Source organism: Thamnophis elegans, chromosome 1, assembly GCF_009769535.1.
Source record: "Thamnophis elegans isolate rThaEle1 chromosome 1, rThaEle1.pri, whole genome shotgun sequence".
NCBI lineage: Eukaryota > Metazoa > Chordata > Lepidosauria > Squamata > Colubridae > Thamnophis > Thamnophis elegans.
Genome location: NC_045541.1, coordinates 106,576,640 through 106,601,649, shown reverse-complemented (window position 1 = coordinate 106,601,649; position 25,010 = coordinate 106,576,640). Strand labels below are relative to the sequence as shown.

The window sequence follows — 25,010 nt, the reverse complement described above, 5'->3', positions numbered from 1 at the left end:
AACAGAAACCTGCTGAAAATGGTAATAGTAATCTATGCAATAGCTACAATACTGTGAGAAGAAATTATAACTTTTGGACCAACTGAGAGTTTACTTAGTCCTAAGTAGCTGAAATGAATTTCATTGTTTCATTTCTGGTTTACAAAGACCACAACTGATGTTTTGTTTTGACTTGGAGATACTCTACAGGTTTGTGATTTATGATAAAACATCTTAGTCTGTGAACTAATAGCTTCAATTAAAATATCCTCAATTAGTTTAGGAAGAAAACCAAACTCAAATTTCTCTTATATTGGATGAATGCAATATAATCTCTAAGATAGAGAATCTGAATGGATAAAGAACGTATTAAGCACCAATGTCCAATTAACCTGACTGTATTGGTATAAAAGAGATTTTAAGCTATGGATTGTATGCCTAGTACATGCTCTCTCTACCCCTATCCCCTGCCATGTCTACTAGAAGAGGCAGCAGGCCTGGAAAAGACTACAAATTTGCAAAAAGTCAAATCATACTCTGCAAAGAATAATGCTACCAATTTGGAGGTTGCTTCTGATATAGGGTAAACAACTTCTCTTATCCAAGGAAAACCACTGACTACATTTAATACAAGTCTTCAGTTATGCTTAGGTTTGTTAAAAAGTCCAAACAAGTTCTGCACCACATTTTAATATAGCTTTATTTGACTAAAGAGAAATTGTATATGTGCTTTTTAATTCTCAGAAGAAGGAATAGAACCACATTTATTCAAATGTACGAAACAGTTTTTCTATTAGAAGACATTCTGATCAGCAGAAAAAGGTAACGCCTAAGGGAAATGCGTCCTTAATTCCAGCGTAAAGATTGCATAAAGCCTTAAAAGCCAACTAATCTATCTCCTTTGACTTTGAAAAAGCAGGATAAAGTAGAAAGAGCATTAATGCTTTTGAACTTTGGTTTTGGAGAAGACTCCTGAGAATACTATAGCAAAGAAGAAGAAAAAAGCCAAAAGCCAATGTATCATAGAATAAATCAATTCAGAGCTCAAAATGATCTGGGTCAAATTATCATACGTTGATTACTTTATGCAAAAGACTATAGTTCTTTTGAAAAACCTACAGTATAATCAGTGGTGGGTTTCAAAAAATTTTCAAACCTCTGTGGGTGTGGCTTCCTTTGTGGGAGTGGCTTGCCGGCCATGTGACCTGGTGGGAGTGGCTTGCCGACCATGTGATTTCTTTCTCTCTCTCTCTCTCTCTCTCTCTCTCTCTCTCTCCTTCCTTCCTTTTATCTCTCTGTCCCTTTTCCCCTTTTTTCTTTCACCTCTCTCACTTTTTTTCTTTCTTTTTCTTTCTTCCTTTCTTTTTCTTTCTTCCTTTCTGTCTCTCTCTCTCTCTCTCTCTCTCTCTCTCTCTCTGTGTGTGTGGTGGGTTTCAAAATTTTTTGGAACCTCTTCTGTAGGTGTGGCCTGCTTTCTGGTGGAACCTCTTCTAACCGGTTCAGTAGATTTGACAAACCGGTTCTACCGAACTGGTGCGAACTGGTAGGAACCCACCTCTGAGTATAATGCTAGGAATGGAAGGATAGCAAAAAAGAGAATGGCCAATAATAAGGTGGATGGACTCAGTTACAGCAACGATGAATGCACCATTGGAAAACCTGAAGGACTAAATTAGGAACAGACCATGTATGATTATTAAAAGACAACACCAACTTGATGGAACATAATCCAGCTCTTTATTTATCTATATCCTACAAATATCTGGACCAAGTCAATATAACTGGTAACCTCTTAGAGCTAACATGCCCCAGTCTTATTTTTGTGGCTTCTTACCAACCAGATGCTGTGATAAACTGAAACTATATTAAATGGCCCCAAAGGCTACATACAGGGAAAATGATGTTTAGGCTAGTTGGGTAAGAATGACAGGAGTACAGAAATGATTGCTGTCAAGAGCCATCAGTAGTAGGCAGATTATGGTGGCCACCAGTATCAACCTCAACAATGTATACAAATTGTGAATGGTTCAGGAGCCCTGGTTTATGTGAAGCCTACAAATAAAAATATGAAATAAATCATGTCTGAATTTATAAGAAAACTGTCTGACAACAAGTTTTCACATATGGAACTCGCTAGTAAATGCGGTCACAGTGTTGAAAATGTATATAAATACACTGCCACAATGCAGCTTTGCACCCTGTAGTAATTGAACACGTGAACAATTCCGGCATGCTTCATTTTTTTGTGGTAACACCCCAAAGTATATCTCATGTACAGGACATGCCAAACTTTACATCTGGCAAAGTAGATATTGCATAATTATTCACACATGTCAATGGATCCATATTCTCCACACATGTTCAATTTGAGTTGGACTAGGACTGAAGAGATTCAGGTTCAAGTCTCTGCTCAAGCAAGAAACTCAGTGATCTCATCTCTCTGTCTAATCTAAGCCACTGAATAAAATACAAAGAGGAAATTATGTATAGTGTCTTGAGCTTCTAAAGCAGTGTTTTTCAAACTTGACCTCCTTAAGATGTGTAGATTTCAATTCCATGCATCTTAAATTCCCCAAGTTGAAGACCATGTTCTGGGAGTTGTGGTTCATATAGCTTAAAGAGGTCAAGTTTGAAAAACACTGCTTGAGAGAAAAGATAGGTTGGGATTGCAGTGACTGATCGAATAACTTCCTTGGAGATGCAGTAGAACTTCATATCACGAGCACTGTTTGGTGCAAAGACATTTTAACAAATAACAAGATCTCTTGTTTATACCTCGGTACTGTGCATCTTGAGAATACCAGAGGAAAACAAAAAGACAGTATATTAATGATATGACCCACTATATGAAAGCAACTTTTTCCTCATATACTGTATAGAACTTGTGTGTGGCTCATAAGGTTCTCTACCCATGTACTTCTGCATGTAACCAATCTTCAAACATCAATATGTTTTAATCAGTATGATTAAATTAGATGAAGTTCACTGTTGATGTTACTATTCTCATTGAAGAAAAAGCTTACCATATGTATTATTGACAATATCACTAACAGTCTCATTAACTCTTACATAGCAACTTACTTGTAACTGGACATAGTCCCAAGCATTTTCAAGGGTCCTGTTGGTTTCATCATAAGGATTATAATTCTGGACAAGTTCGCTAACAATCCCAGACATTTCCGCTTTAAGCTAGTAAAAATAATATAAAATATAATTAAGCACTGGTCTTGTAATCCCATCTTACATTTGAAGATATATAAATTACTTGAACTTTATTCCATAATAAGGGAGCCTTTTCCTTTTTTGATGAAGCCCCAGATGTGTCTTCCAGCATGTCCTGCAAGTAAGAACTGGAGAGAGGGAAAGAAAAGGAGGAACAACAACAGTAAATTTTTTCTCTGTCAACAAAAAGAAAGGAAGGGTCAGAACATTTCACTCAATGCTGAAGGATTATGTTTTATTTAAAATGAACCTGTTTTCCCAAAGAGCAATGATTATAATCCATCCAGAGAATTCCTTTCAACTCCTCACATGGTAGCTCTTTCTTACACAAATAGGGCACGGCTAGTCTAGTGAAGAGAAGGACCGAGAGAGACATGATAGTAGTGTTCCAATATTTGAGGAACCGCCACAGAAAGGAAGGGGTCAAGCTATTTTCCAAGGCACCTGTAGGCCAGACAAGGAATAATGGAGAGATTCAACCTGGAAATAACGAGAAATTTTCTGACAGTGAGAGCAACCAACCAATGGAACAGTTTTCCTTCAGAGGTTGTGGGAGCTTCAAGGTTCCAAAAGGAAAAGGCACAGTGGCTACAAACAATGTCTAAGCTGTGATGATGTAATTGTTAGCTATTCTATCAGTATCTTTCAGAACAAGTATGAATATCAGCCTGTTGGTGCTGAGTACTAAGCTCACAGGGTTCATATTGTGGCAATTAGATAATATGGATGCCACAGAGTAAGGAAAGAAACACAAGCAATCAAGTTCTTGCAAAACAGAGTTGCTGCAAGATATTGCCAACTACTTCATATTTGGAAAGAAGGCAGCCATCTGTCCTTTTTGTTTTTAGGACACATGTCTGAGCAAATGGCAGAAACCTCCTGCTGTGTGAGCCCAGCAAGTGTCAAGTCAGCAAAATGCAAACTCATCCCTTGAGCTATGAATGGCACAAGTGTCTGGATTACTATCTGCCAACTGCAAAGACGATGACAAACAAGAACAGTAAAATGTTTCACAATTTCCTCTTAGTGAAACTGGAAATTACCACAAAGGTCAAAAGTTTCCATTAAAAATTAACTTTCTTGGGTTCAAGTCAAACTGCAGTTCATGCTTTCAATTTTTACTTTGTCTACTAGCGTCAAAAACTAAGGTATACCGAAGAATGGAAAAGGAATGCAATTTATAGTTACTTGAATATTGTGCAAGTTTTTTAAAAAAATTATATTGCACCATGTTAAAGATAGAGGGACTTATTGTTATTGATCAACATAGAATTTTTCCTTTTTCAATTTGCTATAATAATGGACATAATAATGGACATGTTCCTGTCCAGTAGAGACATAGGAAAATTAACAATATTAAGATAAACTCAGGACTATTTGCTTTTTGAAAATGCATTAATGTTAGACACTATGGGCACGAAATGGCAGAATTTCTTTTATTTCCTTTTTTTCATTTACTGCATTGCTTTTATTTTCCTTTCATGATAAAAGTGTTGGGAAGTTTGGATATTCTCATTTTCAGGATGACTTGCAAATGTTGCTTTTCTACTGCCATATGACAATGTTAAGGCAACCTACGAAAATCTTACATAAATTAATCCTGAAAAATATTTTCTGAGGAACATGGAAAAGTACCCACAGATTTATCTTTTCCTCTAATGCTGGCCTGAGGCCTAATGCTGAGCAAGGGCAGAAGGATGAATATGTAGGGAGCATTGCAATATCAGTCTGTGATATTTTCAATCTACATTAAATGGAGCTTCCATCAGCAATTTTAACAAATGGAAATAATTTACACAAACTGAGTACTGGCTAAAGAACTGTATGACTGAATCTGGGTTCAAAGAGCAGCATAATTGTGTAAATTACATAAATGGGTCTTGGAGAAAACTTAATTCAAAGTTAGTTTAAAGATTAATAGGGATCCACTAATGAATCTTATAATTCATTAGATCTAAACTCTAAAGACACTCGTGAAGTTTTAAAGCAGGCATTGTAGAGGGGAAAAGTGCCTCTATGTCTCTGAATGAAAATGAAGAAACAATATATGGAATTTAGCAAACTCCTCCAGTCTAAATGCAGAAATATGGAATATGACTCAACCCAGTGTAAGAGAGGACAGATGGCTGCTTTCCTACCCAACAGTCACATTATAGTTGAAACTTAGTCTATTTTCATAATCCAGAATACTGGGAAGAAGAACAGAGTCTGGTATTTTGAACCTCTCCTGCCAACAGAATCTCCATTTAGTTCCCTCAGAGGTTTCCCCACAATAGGCAAAAGAAGAAGAAAAACAAGGCTTCATCTATCCCTGTTATTAAAGCAAGCCTGAAGAAACACATGTAGCCTTCCATCTTTACTGCACAGATGCGAAAACCAAAACCTTGATGGGCGGGGGGGGGGGGAGAAATGAGTGATAGAAGCAATTACACTCTACTGCCAGGAACAAATTTGTGCAAAACCTCCCATATTCCACAAGTAGAAGTTGCCAATGACCGCTCACTTTTTCAAACATTACACCTTATTGAAAGTTGTCCTGACTAGACTACACACATACTTAAACTCATTACTCTGTATTGCCACATTGACTTCTGTAAGTCAAGGTATTGGGAGGAAGGGTGGGGACAATATACAATTGTCTTCAATTTAAACTAAAGATTAAGTATGACTACTCTTAGGTTCTAATGTTATTATCGCCATTACACATTATCTTGCAAAAATGGGTTTAGAAAAATTAGTACATTTTTTAAAAACAATTGTATGTATTTTATATGTAAGTTTTGCATCAGAGCAGTTTTTATTGAGATTTTTGTATGCTTCTCTGATTAATATTTTATTTTTTTTCTTTATTAGAGGTTGCTGCACAACATCCATACAAGTTTAACAACTGAAATATACTGTTATTTCCTCTCATGGTTTGCAAAGTTCAAGTTAATTAAATTTACATTAAAATGTAAACTCAACGTTCAAGAATCTGAAAGACAGTTTTGTAGCTGAGTAAGTGAAATGGCATCCCATTTTTCCTGGTCTTTTGTAACCTCTGGACATTAAAGGCAAAATTCATTTTCTTTCTTGTTTGGAAATTTAAATTCTACACAAGCCATATACTAAATCTCAAAATAGCAAAAATGGGTACAGAGATTACTAAGATTATAAACCAAAAATTAGAGGTTCTTTCCAAGAAGCAGGTTAGTGGAAAGAAGCATATCATAAGAGAAAAAAGTGGTCTGAATGCTTTATTCACATATTTCAAGCCTGCACATTCTATTCTTTTTTTAATTCATTCCTGCAGTGAATTTTTTTCCACTTTTACTTCATCTAGAAACCTATTTTTTTGCCCAAATTAAACTTTTGCTATTGCTTCATTTAAGTTTCTTACACAAAGTTTTCAGATTTCATTTACTGTAGTGGTTTTAATGTCTCAACTGTTGTACAGTTTTGAATTTTAAATTTGAATTTTTTATAATTTCACTGGCTTGCTGAATTGAACTTGTATTACTTTTAATGGAAAATACTTAAAGCATGTAATAAATAGTCAAAGTAGGCCCAGTATTTCTATTCATGTTTATCCAGATTTCTTGTCCAATGCATATAACAAGCAAGAAACTAGTTATCCATTATTTCTCACCTTATTGGTATATCTTTTAAGCAAAGGAAGATTTGAGCAATTAATCATTATTAAACTCTAGGTGATTAACAAAAATTAGCTACTGAAAAAACGCTCCTTAAATTCTATAAAGTATTTATAGTTAGTTGGTGTCTACACTCTGCTTCTTTTTTTTCTTTTCTTTCTATTATTTGCTATTTAATTCTCAGTTCCTGATTTTAAGAATGATGGTAAGCGGTTTTGAAAACAGGAATTCAAAACCCTCTAAATAAAATTACATGCTTTTTTTTCTTAAATATTTTCCTAATTACTTATTAAGAAATTCAAAAATGTAAAAAAAAAAAAACCCCATAAACCAGAAAAATCCATTTTGGTTAACTCACAGCTAATATTTACAGTTCTGTAATTTTTGCTGTTGTAAATTTTGTAACAGAAAGAATCAGATTATCTGATGTGTGTGTGTGTGTGTGTGTGCATGTGTGCGTGTACAGTATGTATGTATGTATGTATGTATGTATGTACGTACGTTGCATTTGTGCTGATAAATAAATAAAGGGAGACTAGTATAGATCTATTTCAACCTATTTAGATAGATCTATACTAGTCTCCCTTTATTTATTTACCAGCACAAATGCAACACAAAAATGGTTTTCTGCCTGGAAGGCTCCTAGAGTGGAGTTGAAAGGAAAAAGGGAAGCAGTATGCTCTCTCCAGAGGCGGGTTCCTACCAGTTCGTATCTATTCAGTAGAACCGGTTCGTCAAATCTGCTGAACCGGTTAGAAGAGGTTCCACCAGTGGACCCGGAGAGCAGGCCACACCAACATATTTGGGTATCAGGTGCTTTGACATAACTCTCTCTCTCTCTCTCTCTCTCTCTCTCTCTCTCTCTCTCTCTCTCTCTCTCTCTCACTCACTCACTCTCTCTCTCTCTCTCACACACACACACAGAGAGATATCCATCTAATCAGGAACAAATCAGATACTAACATTAAAACACTAAATTTATTTTATTACTTCATGCAAATTACAAAGAATGGCAGCAATCCCAACCTAAATGAAGAATGTCAGATTGGAAGAGTTAGAGTATTTTTTTAAAAAAACAATGACTTCATAGTGATACTTGCTGAAAAGCTGCATGTCTAAATCTTGTTTTTAAGACATTACTTGGAAATTCATAAGAATCAGAACAACAAAAACTCAACTTCAGCAAGGAAACAGGGATATGAAATTGGGAAAGAAAAGTGTCACTTACTGCATTCCTCTGGAAATAGATCAGAAGGCCGGCAGCTATTTGGGCTATGAGGATCAGCAACAGGCAGGTAAAATACTGCAAAATAAATCAAGAGTGTTTCTCATATTTGTGACATTAGTACTTGCTATAAAGACAGTCCTGAACTTACAACAGTTAGTTTAGTGCCCATTCAAAGTTACCACACCACTGAAAAAAGGGACTTATGACCATTTTCCATACTTACAACCATTGTAGCATCCCTATAGTTACATGAATAAAAATCAGATATTTGGCAACCAACTCATACTTATGACACTTGCAGTGTCCTGGGCAGTGATTCGATTCAAAAATTTTTACTACCGGTTCTGTGGGTGTGGCTGGGTGGGCATGGCAGGTGAAGGATACTGTAAAATCCCCATTCCCTCCTGATCAGCTGGGACTCGGGAGGCAGACAATAGATGGGGGCGGGGTCAGTCAGAGATGGTATTTACTGGTTCTCCGAACTACTCAAAATTTCCTCTACCGGTTCTCCAGAACTGGTCAGAACCTGCTGAAGATCACCTCTGGTCCTGGGATCATATGATCACCCTTTGTGACCAAGCAAAGTCAACACAGAAGCCAGATTCATTTATCAATCGTGTTACTAACATAACAACTGCAGTGATTCACCTAACAACTGTGACAAGAAAGGTCGTAAAATGGGCCAAAACTGATTTTAACAACTGTCTCGCTTAGCAACATAAATGTTGGGGTTACTTGTGGTCATAAGTCGAAGACTATCTGTACCACCCCACAGGTGAAGTTCTTCAAGGGGGGGGGAGGTTCCTATGGAAGACAGTACAACCAGATGCAATAGGAAGCTTCAGCTATAAAGCCAGAATGCTTTCTTGCCAGGAGCCTGGTGAGTATCTGCTGATGCATCAGAAGGAGATTTATTTCCATTTTCTGCCTGTCTGAGCACAATAAGCTAACAGAATTTGCTAAGCTTGCTTCCATGAGGTGTTTTAATGGAAACCTGGCACAGACAGGGTAGACAGGGTAGCTGAACAGGTCTGAAATAGTGCAAGAGTCTTTACTGATCTTTTCCATCCTCCTTGAACATCCCAGACTTTCAGTCTTTCTCTGGAGGAAGAGAAGCTTGCTGGTAGACAGCAAGAGATGGAAGACATTCCTGGGTGAGATTGCAGCCTTCTGCCTCTACTGTAAGATCCGTTCCCATAATTAAAGACAGGGCAATTTTGGCAATCGTGGAATGAATATGAAAAACACACTGATTTGTCACCTTCTTTAAAAATAAAGATGGCAAATACAAATATGGAAAACCTAACAAGTCAACAAGAATTCATAAACAAACAGCAACATCATAATCATCAAAGAGTTTTCAAATTGGACCTTCAAGTTTGGGGCTTAGACAACTTAGAACTACGCCGCCTTCGGTCTGACCTGAGCGTAGTACACAAAATGGTCTGCTAGAATGTGCTACCTGTCAATGACTACTTCAGCATCAACCACAACAATACATGAGCAAACTCAAGATAAAGCGCTCCAAACTCAATTGCAGAAAATACGACTTCAGCAACAGAGTGGTAAACACTTGGAATGCTCTACCTGACTCTGTGATTTCATCCCCAAATCCCCATAACTTTAACCTTAGACTGTCTACTGTTGACTTCAGTCCATTCCTAAGAAGTCTGTAAGGGAGCGTGCATAAGCGCACTAACGAGCCTACGGTCTTTGTCCTAATGTTTCTTTTTATTCATATCCATTTCATGTATCCAAAATCATGTTTATACTTATATCTGTTATCTTACACATGCTTGACAAAATAAAAATATATGTACTGCTTACCAGTCCCAAGAGGCAGCGAATCTCATTGACCGCTCCAACACAGCCCAGAAACCCCATTAACATGGTGAGAGCTCCTACTCCAGTAAGAATGTATGCTCCAACTTTTGTAGTTGATGATGAGGTCTCTGTGGAAACCCAAGGAGGGGGGGGAACTACATATAACAGATGCACATTTATTATGTTCCAGCAAAGCAAGATAATTGTTCAAGAGAGATAAAGCACTCTGCTTTAAGTTCTGTAGCCAAGAAATCAAAGCACTGGACAACAAACAACTAAATCCTGTTACATTGCGCTGGGAACTGAGCACTCACTTATTGGTCATGTGATAGTGAGAAATACACAAAGCTGTATTTTAAAAGAATGGTCGAGAGAGAGAGAGAGGAATTGACCCAGAAAGATGGGGAGAGGATGAAAAGGCATTACAGTGGGAAATATATAGGGAAGTGAAAACATAAGTCCCCATTGGTAGGTTTGCGTGTGGGAAAACCAAGATTAGCTAACTTAGTTCTTCTTAGACTTTAATAAAACAAGAAAAGATTACTAGCCATGTTAGAAGTTGGTTAGAAGTTGGCATGTCTTTTCCAGATTTTTCTTGGTGATAAATTCTTATTGACTTATGTTTGGATGACCACTGTTGTATCCCCAAGCCATGCTGCCTGGGGTTGATATAATATCCAGTTCAAAATTTGATATGAGTACTACCAGTGGTGGGATTCAAATAATTTAACAACCGATTCTCTGCCCTAATGATCAGCTGGGTAGGCGTGGGTCGGTGGGCATGTGACCGGGAGGACATGGCCAAGTCAATGTCACTCATGTCAATGGGTGCTTAGGCTTAGCTTTACAATATAATAAGGGTTAACTGGAGAGGCAGTTTCTGTAAGCAGGGCAATAAAGATTAGGGTAGAAACACCAGAATGTTTCCTTCTTGCCTTCCTTACAGGATTAGCCCTGTAAAGTGGAAAAAAACAAAGTAAGATTTCTTCCAACAATCGGTTCTCCAAACTGCTTAGAAAGTTAACAACCAGTTCTCCCTAATAGGTGCGAACTAGCTGAATCCCACTCCTGAGTATTACATAATCCATTTTGACTTAAAACACATGTGAAATATTCAGTAATGTTCTGTTTTTTAAGATGTTCAGCTTTAGAACAGCACCCAGATGGAAATTCTACACACTTTGACAAGTTTGTCCCATCAAATGCTGCTGCCTTTTTAAGAAAGCAGGCTAAGCAGAACACTGCCTCAACTGGGCTCTTGATCTGTAGCAGTTCCTGGTTTTCCGAGAAACAAAATTCACAGACTTTGCTGGCATAAGGCTACTAATTTCTATTCCCTCTTGCACAATTTTTCCTCCACTTTTTTTTCCCTGGGAAAAATTCCAGACTAGCACAAGAGGGAGGCCTTTTTGGCAACAGAATGGAATGCCCTGCTGTGTCAAGTTCCTTCCCAAACTCTCTGTTAAGGTTACCAGGGAAAAAGGAGGAGGAGGAAACAAGAGAGTTGAGGAAAAAAGAGTCCATCTGGAAATCTCTGGGAAGGAAACAGGAATCTCTGCATGCACAATCTGATTACAAAATAGAAGAAAACTTTTTTTAAAAAAGAGTACTCTTATATTAAAGACTACAAGAACACAGTAACAATAACTGCATTTCTTTGATCTGCCTAGCCTATAGAATTATAAACATTTGGTTTACAGATCACAAGAGAAAGCCAGGTCATGTTCCAATTCTTTTTTTACTGTTTAAAACTGTAGATGAGTATTAAAGGGAGGCACATCTTAATTCAACTTGCCATTTTTGTGTCTGGCTAATTCTTCTTTATACATAACATTGCAGAAGTGATCCAATTAAGAATAGTTAGATATGCAAATATAGAAAGCAGAAATAGTGCAAACTTAACAGGAAAAATATCTTCTTTTTAAATCATTATAAAAATCTGCTAACTTCTCAAAACTATCCTCACATTTCTGCTAAAAGGGATGAAAATGATGATGAAAAGAATTTTTCAAGGATAATACCCTTGGTCTGACCTACTGTAGCCTCACACAAAAAAGCTGCTTAGCTCTAGAAAGCTTTTCTAAATCTAGCAGGAAGCCATCCCTGCTTTGGACTTAGATCTAAAGATGGGCTGTTCTTCAGATGTACAGTACTTCTTTTTGTAATTTACTTTCAAAGGCAAGAAAACTATACATGAATCAATAGGAAACTTAAAAATTTTCTTACGTAGAACTGAAATGAAGCTTGTTTTGTCCACCAAAATCCATATTCCAAAACCTAGGATGACAGCACCCAGGATCTGGAAAAGAAAATTCAGTTACTTAAAAAGATCATATTAATCTTAAATTTTGTTTTCATGAATTTGTATAATGAGAAGAGTGTCCAAAGCAGCTCACAGAAACAAAACCTAAATTTGAACTATGGGAAAAAATAGAAATAGGATTACAAACTACAAAAAGTCATAGCTTTTTTTTTTATTTCATGCCTTTATCAAAATTATTTCTGCAAGGGGTCGGGTCATTTCCGGCAGTAAAAGACAGATGGTGTCTATGTAAAAACATGCAGTTCTTTAAGGAGGGGGAAAAATCTATTTAGTCTTTCCAATACATGTGACAAATATATTGAACCCAGTCATATCTTGAGTATCAGAGAGGTGACGCAAAGACATAATTAAAAATAAGAATCAGCACTGACTTGGCACTTAATCAACCAGACAATCTCTTACAACTTTGCCAGAATCATTCCAATTTTCTTACCAGATAAAGCCAAATATTCTCTTTAACATAAAATTAAAAATTGGGGAAAGAAAGAATGGCTCCCTGCCATTTTTCTATTTTCATATCACAGTTCTTCTCTCTTCTCACACAGTCACATTTCTTGGCTTCTAGAATCATACAAATGTCTCTGGGCACTCAGGAAAATTCCTATTAATGATGGTGCAATTCAACAAAGGTAGAACATTTCTGTGGGTTACAGTTCCATTCGGCCTTTATAGCCAATGAAGTTCCTGTTAAGGAGTGACATAAATGCATAAACAGAAGTATATACTGATTGCTGAGATCATCATGTTTTTTTCAAATGAGATTTTTTTTTTAAAAAACAACAACAATGCTTAAGATTTTAAATGAATAGAGAAGTGTGCTTCAGTTTTCTACATAGGTAACCAATCCACCATGCAAGCCTTCCCAAACAGCATAAAATGTAACACAGGTACCAACTTGAATGTTCAGTGAGAACAAGATTCAAGTTTCAAAGAATGCAAATGATCAGCTGTCTGCAAGAAATATAAATCCTTCCATTTCCCATCATTCAATCAGAGCTGAAGAAGCTTCTTGGATGAGAAGCGAAATGTCTTCAAAGAAAAACCAGAAAGTCTAGTTGCCTCTTGAAAAAGCACCTTTGGGACAACTATGACCTGAATGACTGAGAATCTCCATAGACGTTCAAGTTTATAATTTAGAAGACAGCTTTGCATACAGGCTTAACAACACTCCATAGGTTCTCAAACATCCCTTTTCTTTCTAGCATGTCATTAAATCTCAGACTGATTACTATGCTTATAATAAAGAACACAACGGAGCTACACCCTTTGTATGAATGATAAGAATACAAGGAAACAGCTAGAGGACTAAATAAGGCCCTCCATGTATAATTGTATAGAAACAGGAAGAGCTCTGCAGTCCCTTACAAAGGATATGTATGCTAAATACTTGCCTACCAACCAAATTCAATGAGGCTACAAATCATACAACAGTCATACCAGCAGTAAATCCAGTGGCACAGTGCCACATCTTGGCAAGCAGGTTGCAAACACACTGCAGTGCAGCAGTGTGTTGTAAATGGCTGCCAGCTGGCAATCTCCACCCATCATCAGAAGTTGCCATCAGCACCAGTTGAGAACAGGGCAGCAATTATTATGCTGCTGTAATTCATTTTTGCTCAGCTAATCGCAAAACATTCCTGGAGATGGATAAATAAATCTGGACAATTCTGTAGACTTCCATGTCAAAACAGAATTCAGCTGCAAGACAAAAAAGACATTAACAATGGAGGAGTCCCAATTCCTTCACTAGAAGATAAAACTCGGGCTTTCTTTGCATTACAACTCCTCTGTATAGGGGATGAATAATATCAAAACTGACAACTGTTAAGTTGCATTCCAGGGTTTATTTTATGATTAAATAGGAGCATCTGCATTTTGCAAATTGTTTCCTAGAAGGAACAGTAAAGGGGGAAAAAAGAGATCTTGTCTTTAATAGATTTGACAAAACTAATAGCACAAGAGTGCTGTTGCATTCCATGAAATATCAGAAAGGATCCATCTCAACAGAAACAAAACAAAAAAAAGTGGACCCTGACTCTTTTTCCTCCTTCCAAACTGGATTCCCAAATTCTTGTTCTCCTTCCTTGTTCCCATGATAAGGAGATTCCCCCACCCCTCTGGGAATTGTAAAATTCCAAATGAGGAATTTTTCACGGTTAGAAAATTTGTCCACAAGACAGGGCACTTCAATTATGGTCATTTGAGCTACAACCCTGGAGCAGTAACTAAATTAATTGTTTTGGACACAAGTGAGAACTCCTGCTGTATTACATTCCTAGAGGGCTGTTTGTTGCCAAGCAACAGAAAGAAAGCCAGATGGACAATGTCCTCCTATTGACCCTTATATCTGGCAGTACAGGTGGTCCTTGACTTACAACAGTTCATTTAGCGACCATTCAAAGTTACAAAATTGACTTATGAATGTTTTTCACACTTATTCCCATTGCAGCATCCCCATGGTCATGTCATTTACAGTTGGATGCTTGACAACTACTGTCATATATTTATGACGGTTTAGTGTCCCGGGATCATGGGACCATCTTTTGTGACCTTCTGACAAACAAAGTTACTAATTTAACAACTGCACTTAACCAATGATTCACTTAACAAACATGGCAAGAAAAGTTGTAAAATGGGAACAAAACTCACTTTGAAAATTTCTCATAACTTCTGGGCTCAATTGTGGCCATAAGTTGAAGACTATCTGTATAAATTAGACCATCAACACAATTTTGGGCTCTGCAATCTTAAAAGCTACCAGCTTCTCTCTTTTGGTCCATCCATATTTTCTATTAACCTCTCCTAGCCTTCTTACTGTCCACCCACCCCATTTCTTCCCATAAAGAATGTTAATGCAAAGTTTGAGGTACCTCTAATCACGTCGTGCCTTGTGCCTTTATCGTACAATTTTGACCACATCATGGCAATTATTCAGGATTTGAGAAAAATACATGACTAATATATTTTACAAAAGGAAAATAGGTGACTAGTTAAATTACAGCAGAGGATTATTTTTCTAACAGATGGGTGGGAATGTTTCCTCTCTGGAAAGAATAATAAATTTCTGTTGCAAAAAAATGTAGCATAAAACAAAAAGCTGTACCAGCATTTAAATGTATAAACATGCTTGCAATGACACATGTAGTAGGACAAATTCATGACTTAAAAAACCCTCTCACAGCTACTCATAATGAATTTGGAGAAATAGAACAGCTTTAATTTTGCAATGGGCAGAACAATTATGAGAAGTATTGTTCCTTTAATGAAACACACTATCATGTTCAGCTTATGAACTAAAACACTAACAGCAAGAGAGAAAAAAGGAGGAACGAGTGCAGAGTTGAATACACTGATTCACTGCGTGGCAAAGTAGAGCTATTATATGTGGATTGCAAAAATCTGGATGACTATTACATGACAGCAAGGAGAGTTTTTTTTAATCTTGTTTGTCGGATCAACTGACTCTAAGAATTTTTGCAGCCCAGATATAGTTATCCCAGAAACACTACATGAAATATGAACAGCAAATCATCTTTTAATATTGCAGTGTGCCAACAGCACTTTAAAATGCAGAGACTGAGATCTTTCCAGCTGTGGTTCTGAAATGACTTGGATGCTGTTATTGCTCTGGTTGCCAAGGTTGTGTTTGAACACCACTTGCAGTACTGTTAAGTGAAATGAGTTACACATTCATAAATAATGTTCTGGCAAGTCCTCCAGAGTCTGTTCCCTCTGCCCATATGCTACTCCAGATAATATAAACTGTACTTTGGGACATGTGCAGAATGCTTCATGTGTGTATACAACTGAGACTGCTAGTCAGTCTTGCAGCCTTCATTTTAGAAGCAAGATGGTCAAGAGACTTTTTATAAATGTGATTGCCCATGACTCATATCTCCAGAACTATGGATAGATAATATTCATTATACCAGATTATGTGAAACAAGTTTTTTTAATTATAACTATGTCTAGGGTAGCCTTGAGGACATACTAACTCAAAAAGCAATGGGCTGAGGTAATGGTCATAGCTTAGCGGCAGCACAATGACCAGTAGACAAGGTGTGGTTTCCAGAAACTCAACACTGAATCTCACTAGTGATGAATCCATCTGATCTAGTAGATTTCCTGTTAGACCTTCCACAATGGGCAGTAGTTATATGTATAATTTATTAGGAGGTGCTTCTTAGAACACAAGCATTACAAATTCCAAGACAGGGCTATCATCCCAAATGTTTTCTACCCGCAGCGATAAAGAGTAGCTCACATAGATACTTCCTTGAACATCATAGGATGGAAAAATAAATCCTATGCACACTTTGCCTGTGAACTCAATAAAATTTCATCACTAAGAAAATGAAACATTGTCCTATTAAGGCAGGGGTGTCAAACTCATGGCGTCATCACGATGTATTGGACTTTTTCCCTTTTTTTCGCTAAACCGGGCCTGGGTGTGGCCAGTGCATGATGCATCCGGACCGCGGGCCAGGAGTTTGACAGCCCTGCATCAAGGTGTCACAGAAATAAAAGTCTAGCTTTATTTTATCATTAACTACCCACAAGATTCTGGTTCAGATTCCCATAGGCTGTCATGCCTTAAAATGGAATGAAAGATCAGATTTCCAAATCTTGAGGCAAATTGTAGAGCCATGGTAGGAACCAAAGAGAAGAACTCGAGAAACCAGCTGCTTCCTCTAGTCTAACCAGGGGGACAGTCTTGATGGAAAGAATTCCAGTCATTTATTCTCCTTCAGCTTCTTCCTCCCTACTACTTGTTTCCCTCTTCTGCCAGTTCTCAAGGGACTTCTCGCTTCTTTCTGTGTGTGCTGTGGGAAAATACTTTGCTGCTCAGCTCTGGAGTTATTCAACCACACAGCTTTGATCCACCTCCTGTCAGCTCAGAACCATCTCAATAGAGCTCTGAGAATTTACTTGGCTTCACGAGCACAAGTCAAAAGGAAGGGAAAGCTGGGAGGGAAAGACTGAAAATATATATTTCGCTGAAGTACTGTGGCAACCCAACCACACAAGCAGGGATTATCAGAAGACAATGCTCTTTTGTAGACCATTGTAGATTGGCAGCTTCTCCTCCTCAATCATTCAGTTTAAGTCCCTTGAAGTCCCTTGTTGTTTGCCATGAAAATGTTGCCACAGAGACTGGTATCATGTGCCACCTGAAGCTTCAAAATTCAAAACATTTTAAAACATCAAGTAAACCGGAATTACCTGTCCTGCTGGTTCTCAAAATAGGCTGCTGAAAATAACTTCCTGGTTTTGTCTCTCACACCCTACAAGGGAATATATGGATCGTCCCAACCTCCATGTCCCATTTTCTACAGTAGCATTTAATTTAAGGTATATATCTTAAACACAGTGCATGTCATTTTCCTGTCATTTGTCTGTGGATAATGATGAATTAGGGAGAATTAAATATGTTTTCTGTGACAGAGATGACCTAATTAAACATTATTTTACTTATTTCCTTTTGAATCACATTTTTTATCCCCAGGTTATTCAAGGAGACTCCTTCTTGACCTAATATTACCCAGCTAGTCCTTGACCTAATTTCCATTATATATAGAAATCATAAAATTTTTGGCTGCAGATTTGCTTTAATTCCTATATCTTCCATTGCCAGAGTTTATTAGTATAGCATTACAGATTGCAACAACACTAGAAGACATTTAAGATATAATAGTGTTTGTATCCTGAGAAGCTCAGACTAGAGCTACAACAAAAAAGACTCAGTAATTACACACACTCTCCAAACTAAGCATTATGACCCTTTGAAAGCAAACATGAATACAATGGACACTCTGTTTAAGAACTTCTGAACACAAGATTGCTATATACAGGAATTAGCTGTGTCGTCCATTAGTCTGAGGACAAGTTCAAATGGGTATCCAATGAATTTTACATCGCCTACTGACACAAATTCAGTCCTATCCTCTTGTAACAATTTCTCTTTAAAGAGTGTCTTCTTTTGTATGCTAAAACCATGTATAAATGACCTTTGGTCCTTGGCAGCCTTAAATGGAATGCTGATTGCTCAGAAGTTAAAAACAACAAAGTATACAGCATAAGGAGGGGAGCGGGGAAATAGTGCAGAAAGCAAATTGAAAAGCCGTTCCAGATGTGTGCCAGATGCACTATCTGGGCAAGTTTTATTGTACGCAAGCTCTGCACAGCCCAGAGTTAGAAAGTGGCAAAGAGAGAGGTTATCCACAACTTGAGAAAGCAAACCTCTCATTTTACCTAGTGATTTAGTAGAGTTGTGGGGCAGCACTAAGCCTATAAAAGGGATGTACAATTACATGGATGAAAAGACTCAAAACTCAAAGCAATACTGCAAGTAAAATCCCAATACCACAAACATCTCTTGCAACGAAGTTGCCCCAGCTCATAATGGTTATCTGAATCTCACTTTATTTTTCATTTTGCTATGTCCCCCTATTCATCATTGGGAATTCGGCAGTCATATAATTTTTTTTAATGTTATAATTTCTACCATTTTATGTTATTTTTTTAGCAGTTTCTTGTAATAAGTTAACCCACCGTTAAGATCCATTTTAAGTAATAATCCTTCTTTGAAGCTTTCCTTTTTGGAATGTATTTTTATTAAAAGCTTTTTCTCTTAATATAAAAGTCAAATAGAAATAAAATAATGGAAAGGGGGGAAGGAAGAGGATAGAGAACACAGAGTGAGAAAAGAAAGAAATAAAGAAAAAAAATCCCATAACTTCCCACTTTTTCTGATGCAGTAAGATGCATAATAAAGTAGCAAGTTTTTAGTTATACCAAATAAGAACTACTAGCCATTTCTATAGTGGTAACCCACTTAATTGTTGAAACCCAAAGTTAAAATTTCATTTTTCCCTTTTTCATGCAGAAAGCCCCAAAATGGTTCCAAGTAACCACAAAATTATTTACATTTTGTCCCTAATTAGTACAGTCAAATTTGCCATCCCCACCAGTTCCATTATCTTTTCAATCCTTTCTTCTATTTTAGGAGTTAAGGCTTCTTTCCATTTCTGGGCATATAGAATTCTACAGCCCTTTCAAGCTTTTCAAGTATCTGAAACTACATTGACTGAGAATAATATTTCCCAAGCTTGGCAATTTCCAGACATGTGCATTTCAACTTCTAGAATTCCCAGTTAGCATCACCATTGCTCAGAACTCTGGAAATTAAAATCAAAACATCTAGAAGTTGCCAAACTTGAGAAATCTTTACCTAGAAGAATGGACAGACACTGCAAGAGGAAGAGGAATCAGGAGCCTGTGGCGCAGTGGTTAAATGCAGCACTGCAGGCTACTTCAGCTGACTGCAGTTCTGCAGTTCGGCTGTTCAAATCCCACCAGGCTCAAGGTTGACTCAGCCTTCCATCCTTCCGAGGTGGGTGAAATGAGGACCCGGATTGTTGTTGGGGGCAATATATGCTGACTCTGTAAACCGCTTAGAGAGGGCTGAAAGCCCTATGAAGCGATATATAAGTCTAACTATTGCTATGTCCATAAAATGCAACTGAAATTTTCTTTACTGGGAAATAGATGTTGAAAAACAGGTTATACTGCCTAGAGCTTTGATCCTACTATCAAACATTTCATCATGTATTATTTTGAAATGCAACATATGGCTCGCTAGTCATTACAAATACAATTAACTCACAAACATAGCGCTTCAAAATCATGTCTTAAAGGCAACTTATGACAATTATACTGCCATTCTCGACTTCCCAGAAACAGGAGATTAACATTTGAATATATTGGCCAACATTGAATGATGCTATTGAAATACCTAATTTTTAGGGAGCTTTGAATATGATGTTCACAAAACCTTGTTAGACATATGCATTCTTTATAAATGAGTTTATTTGCTTGAATTTTGTGATGTGTGAAATTAAAAAGATACTAGACTGCATTCAACAATATTTAAGGAAAGGCAAGAACCAAACTTTTGCTTAGCAAGTTATGCTGCAGCAATGAGATCAAAAGGTTGTTTAGTAACCTAAACACAGCACTTGTGATGCTGTTGTTTTTGACATTTATGCTACTGGTGGGAAAACAGATAATCAGGGTAGATGAAAGGTGCAGTCAAACAATTAGACCCCTTAAATAATGACTGTCACAGGGAAAAAAGATGAAGGGACATCCATACATTTGAAAAAAAGAGGTTATGATCAGGTACTCCTTCAAGTGTGGGAAAAATCCAAGAGACTGTTAAACTGTGGGGTAGCTCTTATTTCCCCTGGGATTATATGGAGAAAAGATTTTATACTGCCTAGAAATGTTAGCACATTTTCTGGCTGAATTTCAATAGATAATGACTAGGCCTTTGAATAGATCAGTGGAGATTTATGGTATAAGGACACTTACTTCCATTCCCCATTAATCTACAAAATCAAGAATAAGGTTTATAGAGGAGCACAGAGTAAGCATGTACAAGTAAGCTAAAGAATAATAATGCAGAAAACGTACCTCTGCTTAAGTGTCACAGTGGATGAAACCTATGGCAAAAGAAATCATGCTGGGGGAAAAGCAAACAGGGCTAGAACGTGGAATGAAGCATGAAGCGTGGGAACTGGGATATCAGCAAGCAAGCAAGCAATGACATGGGGCAAACATATGCATTTTGGTATTAATAACATCAGGGTTTGAAAATATCTATCTTCAGTTAAATAAGTTTACAATATGCTATTCTGGAAATGACGACATCAAAAAGAATGGAATGGAACTGGCAGTGCAGAAGAAAGCTGTCAAATGAATTGAACGATTCTGAGCACCAAAAGGTAGAAGAATGACTCTTATATAGATTCAAAGATATATAATCACTAAAGCTCTGGACAAACAATGCAAAACAGGGCAACAAGTTTTGAACCAAGGTACCTCAAATGGGCTAAATTACAGCATGTGTTCAAAATCTAGAATCCATGACTCCCGAGTAAATGAAATTTGGGGAAGTTGTGGTTTCTTCAGTGCCACTGGCTGCTGTTGCAAAAGTCACATGATATCCCTTTTTGACAGTTTCTCAGGCAGTCTTGCAATCCCCCCTCTCTCCCTCACCCAGTAGTGGAGAATTGACTCATCACATATATCAAACTAAGCCCAAGAATGATGTTGAACAGCAGTCTCCAACCTTTATGGCTTGGCAGCCGGATGAGGGAGGAGAAGGGAACTGGATTGCACAAGTGATGAGCTGGCACACACATTTGTGTGCATACCTAACCACTCATGCAGCCAGTTCCAAACAGGTCACAGCCCGATAGTGGGCCACAGCCCGGGGGTTGGGACCCCCCTTACATAGAACATTTCAGCCAGAGTTCAGTTCTTTTTTTGCTTATACAATATATAGAATCTGGCCAGACTAAACCTTACTACTCTCACTCTAAAAATATATTGGAAAATTCTAGCAAATATTTATCCATCCTCTTTTTTTTCTATCCAGTGTTATGATTAATAGTCCAGCAGAAATTCAGCATGTTGAAAACATAGTATATGCAGTAAGAGGTATCCCAAAGCATTCAATGAGCATACAAGGTGTGGTGATGATTCATATCCTGTCTGCAGCAGACACTCTTCAGAAATGGGAGGATTTGAAGGACATCAAGTAGGATGACAAGGTTGAACTACCCTTCTCAATGGGTGGTACCTTATAATTTACAACTATTGAAGATGTCCCTTTTCATCTCAATGTAGAAATATGCTCATCAGTCAAATCCATCAAATATGTCATCAAGTATACCACACAGGGAGTGATCAGGCAATGTTTGCACTGAGCAGAGAAAATGAAATCACACAGTACTTGATAGGCAGATTTAGTGGATCCTCTGAAGCTGTTGCATCAATATTTGGATTTTGAATTTACAAGAGGGAACCAGCCACTGTTCATCTTCAAGCGCACCTTCCAAAACAGAATCAATATTCTTTCAAGATAATGCTGGTGTGCAAAATAATGATATTGGAGAAGGACCACACTTTTACAAAAACACTGTATTGTGTGGATATCCCAAGATTCTACACTTGGACTAATAGGAGATGGGAATGAAGGTGGATTGGGAGAAGAAAACTCCAATACTGCAAATTTGCTTCGACATGTGAGATTTCTTCTTTGGGATGGAAGCTTCATGGTTAAGAGAATGTTGGGAGAATGTTAACCATCTGCTATTGCTATTTTCATCAGCCTTTATCAGTTGTAGAATGAGGAAATGGTGTTGATGTGGACATTTCAGGCATTAAAAAAATCATACTTATGGATAAGTGTTGCCAAGTTTCAACTGAAAGGAAACATGGTAGAATCAGGGAAAAGGAAGATATTCAGATTTCTTACTGGATGTTGGAAAAGACATAATTCAGAAAAATCAAAATGATTAAATAGATATTTTTCTGTCAGCAAAAAGTATGGAAGAATGTGTGAATTTCACCTACCACATTTGACAATCCTGTAGAACTGTTTTCAGAGAACTCTATCATGGTTCCCATCAATGAAATGAGGATTAAAAATCATCCACATGCATTAGCTCAGGGCTGTCAAACTCTTGGCCCAAGGGTCGAATGTGTCACAGACTGGCCACACCCAAGCCCCGTTTAGCAAAAGGGGGAAAAGTCCCACTAAGTCACATGACGCCATCATGATGACATGAGTTTGACACCCATGAATTAGCTGCTTCCCTGGAATGATGAAATAATATTGTTCCTTTAATGCTCTGAGTGAAGGAGCTAATGCCACTCATTTTCCACAGCATGGAAGATAGAATCTCTTGCCATTTTAATAATGAATCTTAATAAGGAATCTTCCAAGTTTGAAATGGGATGATTGTGGAAGAACTCCACAGCAATGTCATTGTAGCAAAGATAAATCCTGATGCATGCAAAAAGTGACATTGTCATGATTCCAACAATTACACTCAATTCATCAGAAGGGGAAGATATGCCTCTTCAGTGGACACAGTTCTGAACACAATCATGTTTTGCTGTCACTATATATAAAGCGAGGGAACAAACCATGGAGAATGATTTATCTGGAAAAAGCAGTATTCCGGCATAGTCAGCTGAATGTGGCAGATCAATCACAATTGTTGTCATCAAAAGCATCCTTTGTTAAACAAGAAGCATCTATATTTGTCTTGCTACAGATCTTTCTTCTTTCATAAAATGATGGGTTTCATTTCCTTTGATTTTAAAACCAAACCAGCAGCAATCACTCTGTTTGTCTGTAAGGAAATATCTCTAAGACGATGACCCAATTGGTCACAGGTTGTTTTGTCTGAGATATATAACCAAATGTCACAATTTCCAAAATTTATGCAGGAACAACAAATACATTTGAAGAATAAATCAAATAGTTCTGTGCTGACATTCATGAAATGATACATCAAGTACCAAAACATATATAGTATTCATTGTAGAGTCCAACAGCAAAATTGATGAAGGTTACTTGAATATATGACATCTCAAACTGGATTGTACTACAAATAAACCAATTCAACCAAACCAGATGGATTCGTAACTGGCTGACCAACCACACTCAACATGTAGTCCTCAATGGAACTGCATCTACATGGAGGGAGGTATGCAGTGCGGTACCCCAAGGCTCTGTTTTAGGCCTAGTACTCTTCAATATATTTATCAATGGATGAGGGGATAGATGGGGAACGCATCAAATTTGCAGACAACACCAAGCTGGCAGGAATAGCCAATTCCAGAAGATAGGCTTTAGATACAGAAGGATCTTGACAGACTTGAACATTGGGCGCTATCCAACAAAATGAAATTCAATGGTAAAAAAAGTAAGGTTCTACATTTCAGCAAGAAAAACAAAATCAGAGGTACAGTATATGTGGTACCTTGTTCAATAGTGGTGACTGTTGAGGGATCTTGGAGTCCTAGTGGACAATCCTTAAATATAAGCCAGCAGTGTGCTGCAGCTGCCAAAAAAGCCAACACAGTTCTAGGCTGTATAAACAGAGGGATAGAATCAAGATCGCATGAAGGTTAATACCACTTTATAATGCCTTGGTAAGGCCACACTTGGAATACTGCATCCAATTTTGGTCGCCACAATGTAAAAAAGATGTTGAGACTCTGGAAAGAGTGCAGAGAAGAGTAACAAAGATAATTAGGGGACTCGAGGATAAAACATATAAAGAACGCTTGCTGGAACTGGATAGGTCTAATCTTATGAAAAGAAGGACTAGGGGTGACATTATAGCAGTATTCCACAAAGAGGGAGTCAAGCTATTGTCCAAAGAACCTAAGGGTGGAACAAGAAGCAATGGGTGGAAACTAATCAAGGAGAGAAGCAACTTAGTACTAAGGAGAAATTTTCTGACAGTTAGAACAATTAATCAGTGGAACAGCTTGCCTCCAGAAGTTGTGAATGCTCCAACACTGGAAGTTTTTCAGAAGAGATTAGATAACCATTTGTCTGAAGTGGGGTAGGGTTTCCTTCCTAAGCATGGGATTGGACTAGAAGACCTCTAAGGTCCTTTCCAACTCTGTTCTATTCTATTCTAATTACATCTTAAACAGCCAACAATGAGGAAAAACATATTTCTTTACTTTTGCTGCAGACTGTGGTTTGGACCACAACTATTTGTAGCCAAAGTCTGTTTCAGATTCAAATTTGAACATGTAGAAAATATGATATAAAAAAAATTATGTTCAGCTGAAATTAAGGAACAATATCATTTTGCTTAATTCCATGGAAGAACAACTAGATAGGAGAAAGGAAGAAATGTAAAACATCAATAAACCAGCACAATAAACCAGTTCAGAAACATGTTGCATATAAACATTAAAAAACTGA

At 37.4% G+C, this 25,010-nt stretch overlaps 1 protein-coding gene across 3 annotated transcripts in view; it reads right to left on the bottom strand.

The window, feature by feature from the left end:
* CD82 (CD82 molecule) overlaps nt 1-25,010 on the bottom strand; it is a 72,894-nt gene that overhangs the window by 6,921 nt on the left and 40,963 nt on the right. For all 3 annotated transcript variants that reach the window (XM_032226411.1, XM_032226419.1, XM_032226403.1), the window contains 4 exons: nt 12,112-12,184; nt 9,889-10,013; nt 8,062-8,136; nt 3,061-3,168 (listed from right to left, as the gene is read on the bottom strand). In XM_032226411.1, the coding sequence (XP_032082302.1) occupies nt 3,061-3,168; nt 8,062-8,136; nt 9,889-10,013; nt 12,112-12,184 (381 nt within the window). The remainder of the gene's footprint in view (nt 1-3,060; nt 3,169-8,061; nt 8,137-9,888; nt 10,014-12,111; nt 12,185-25,010) is intronic.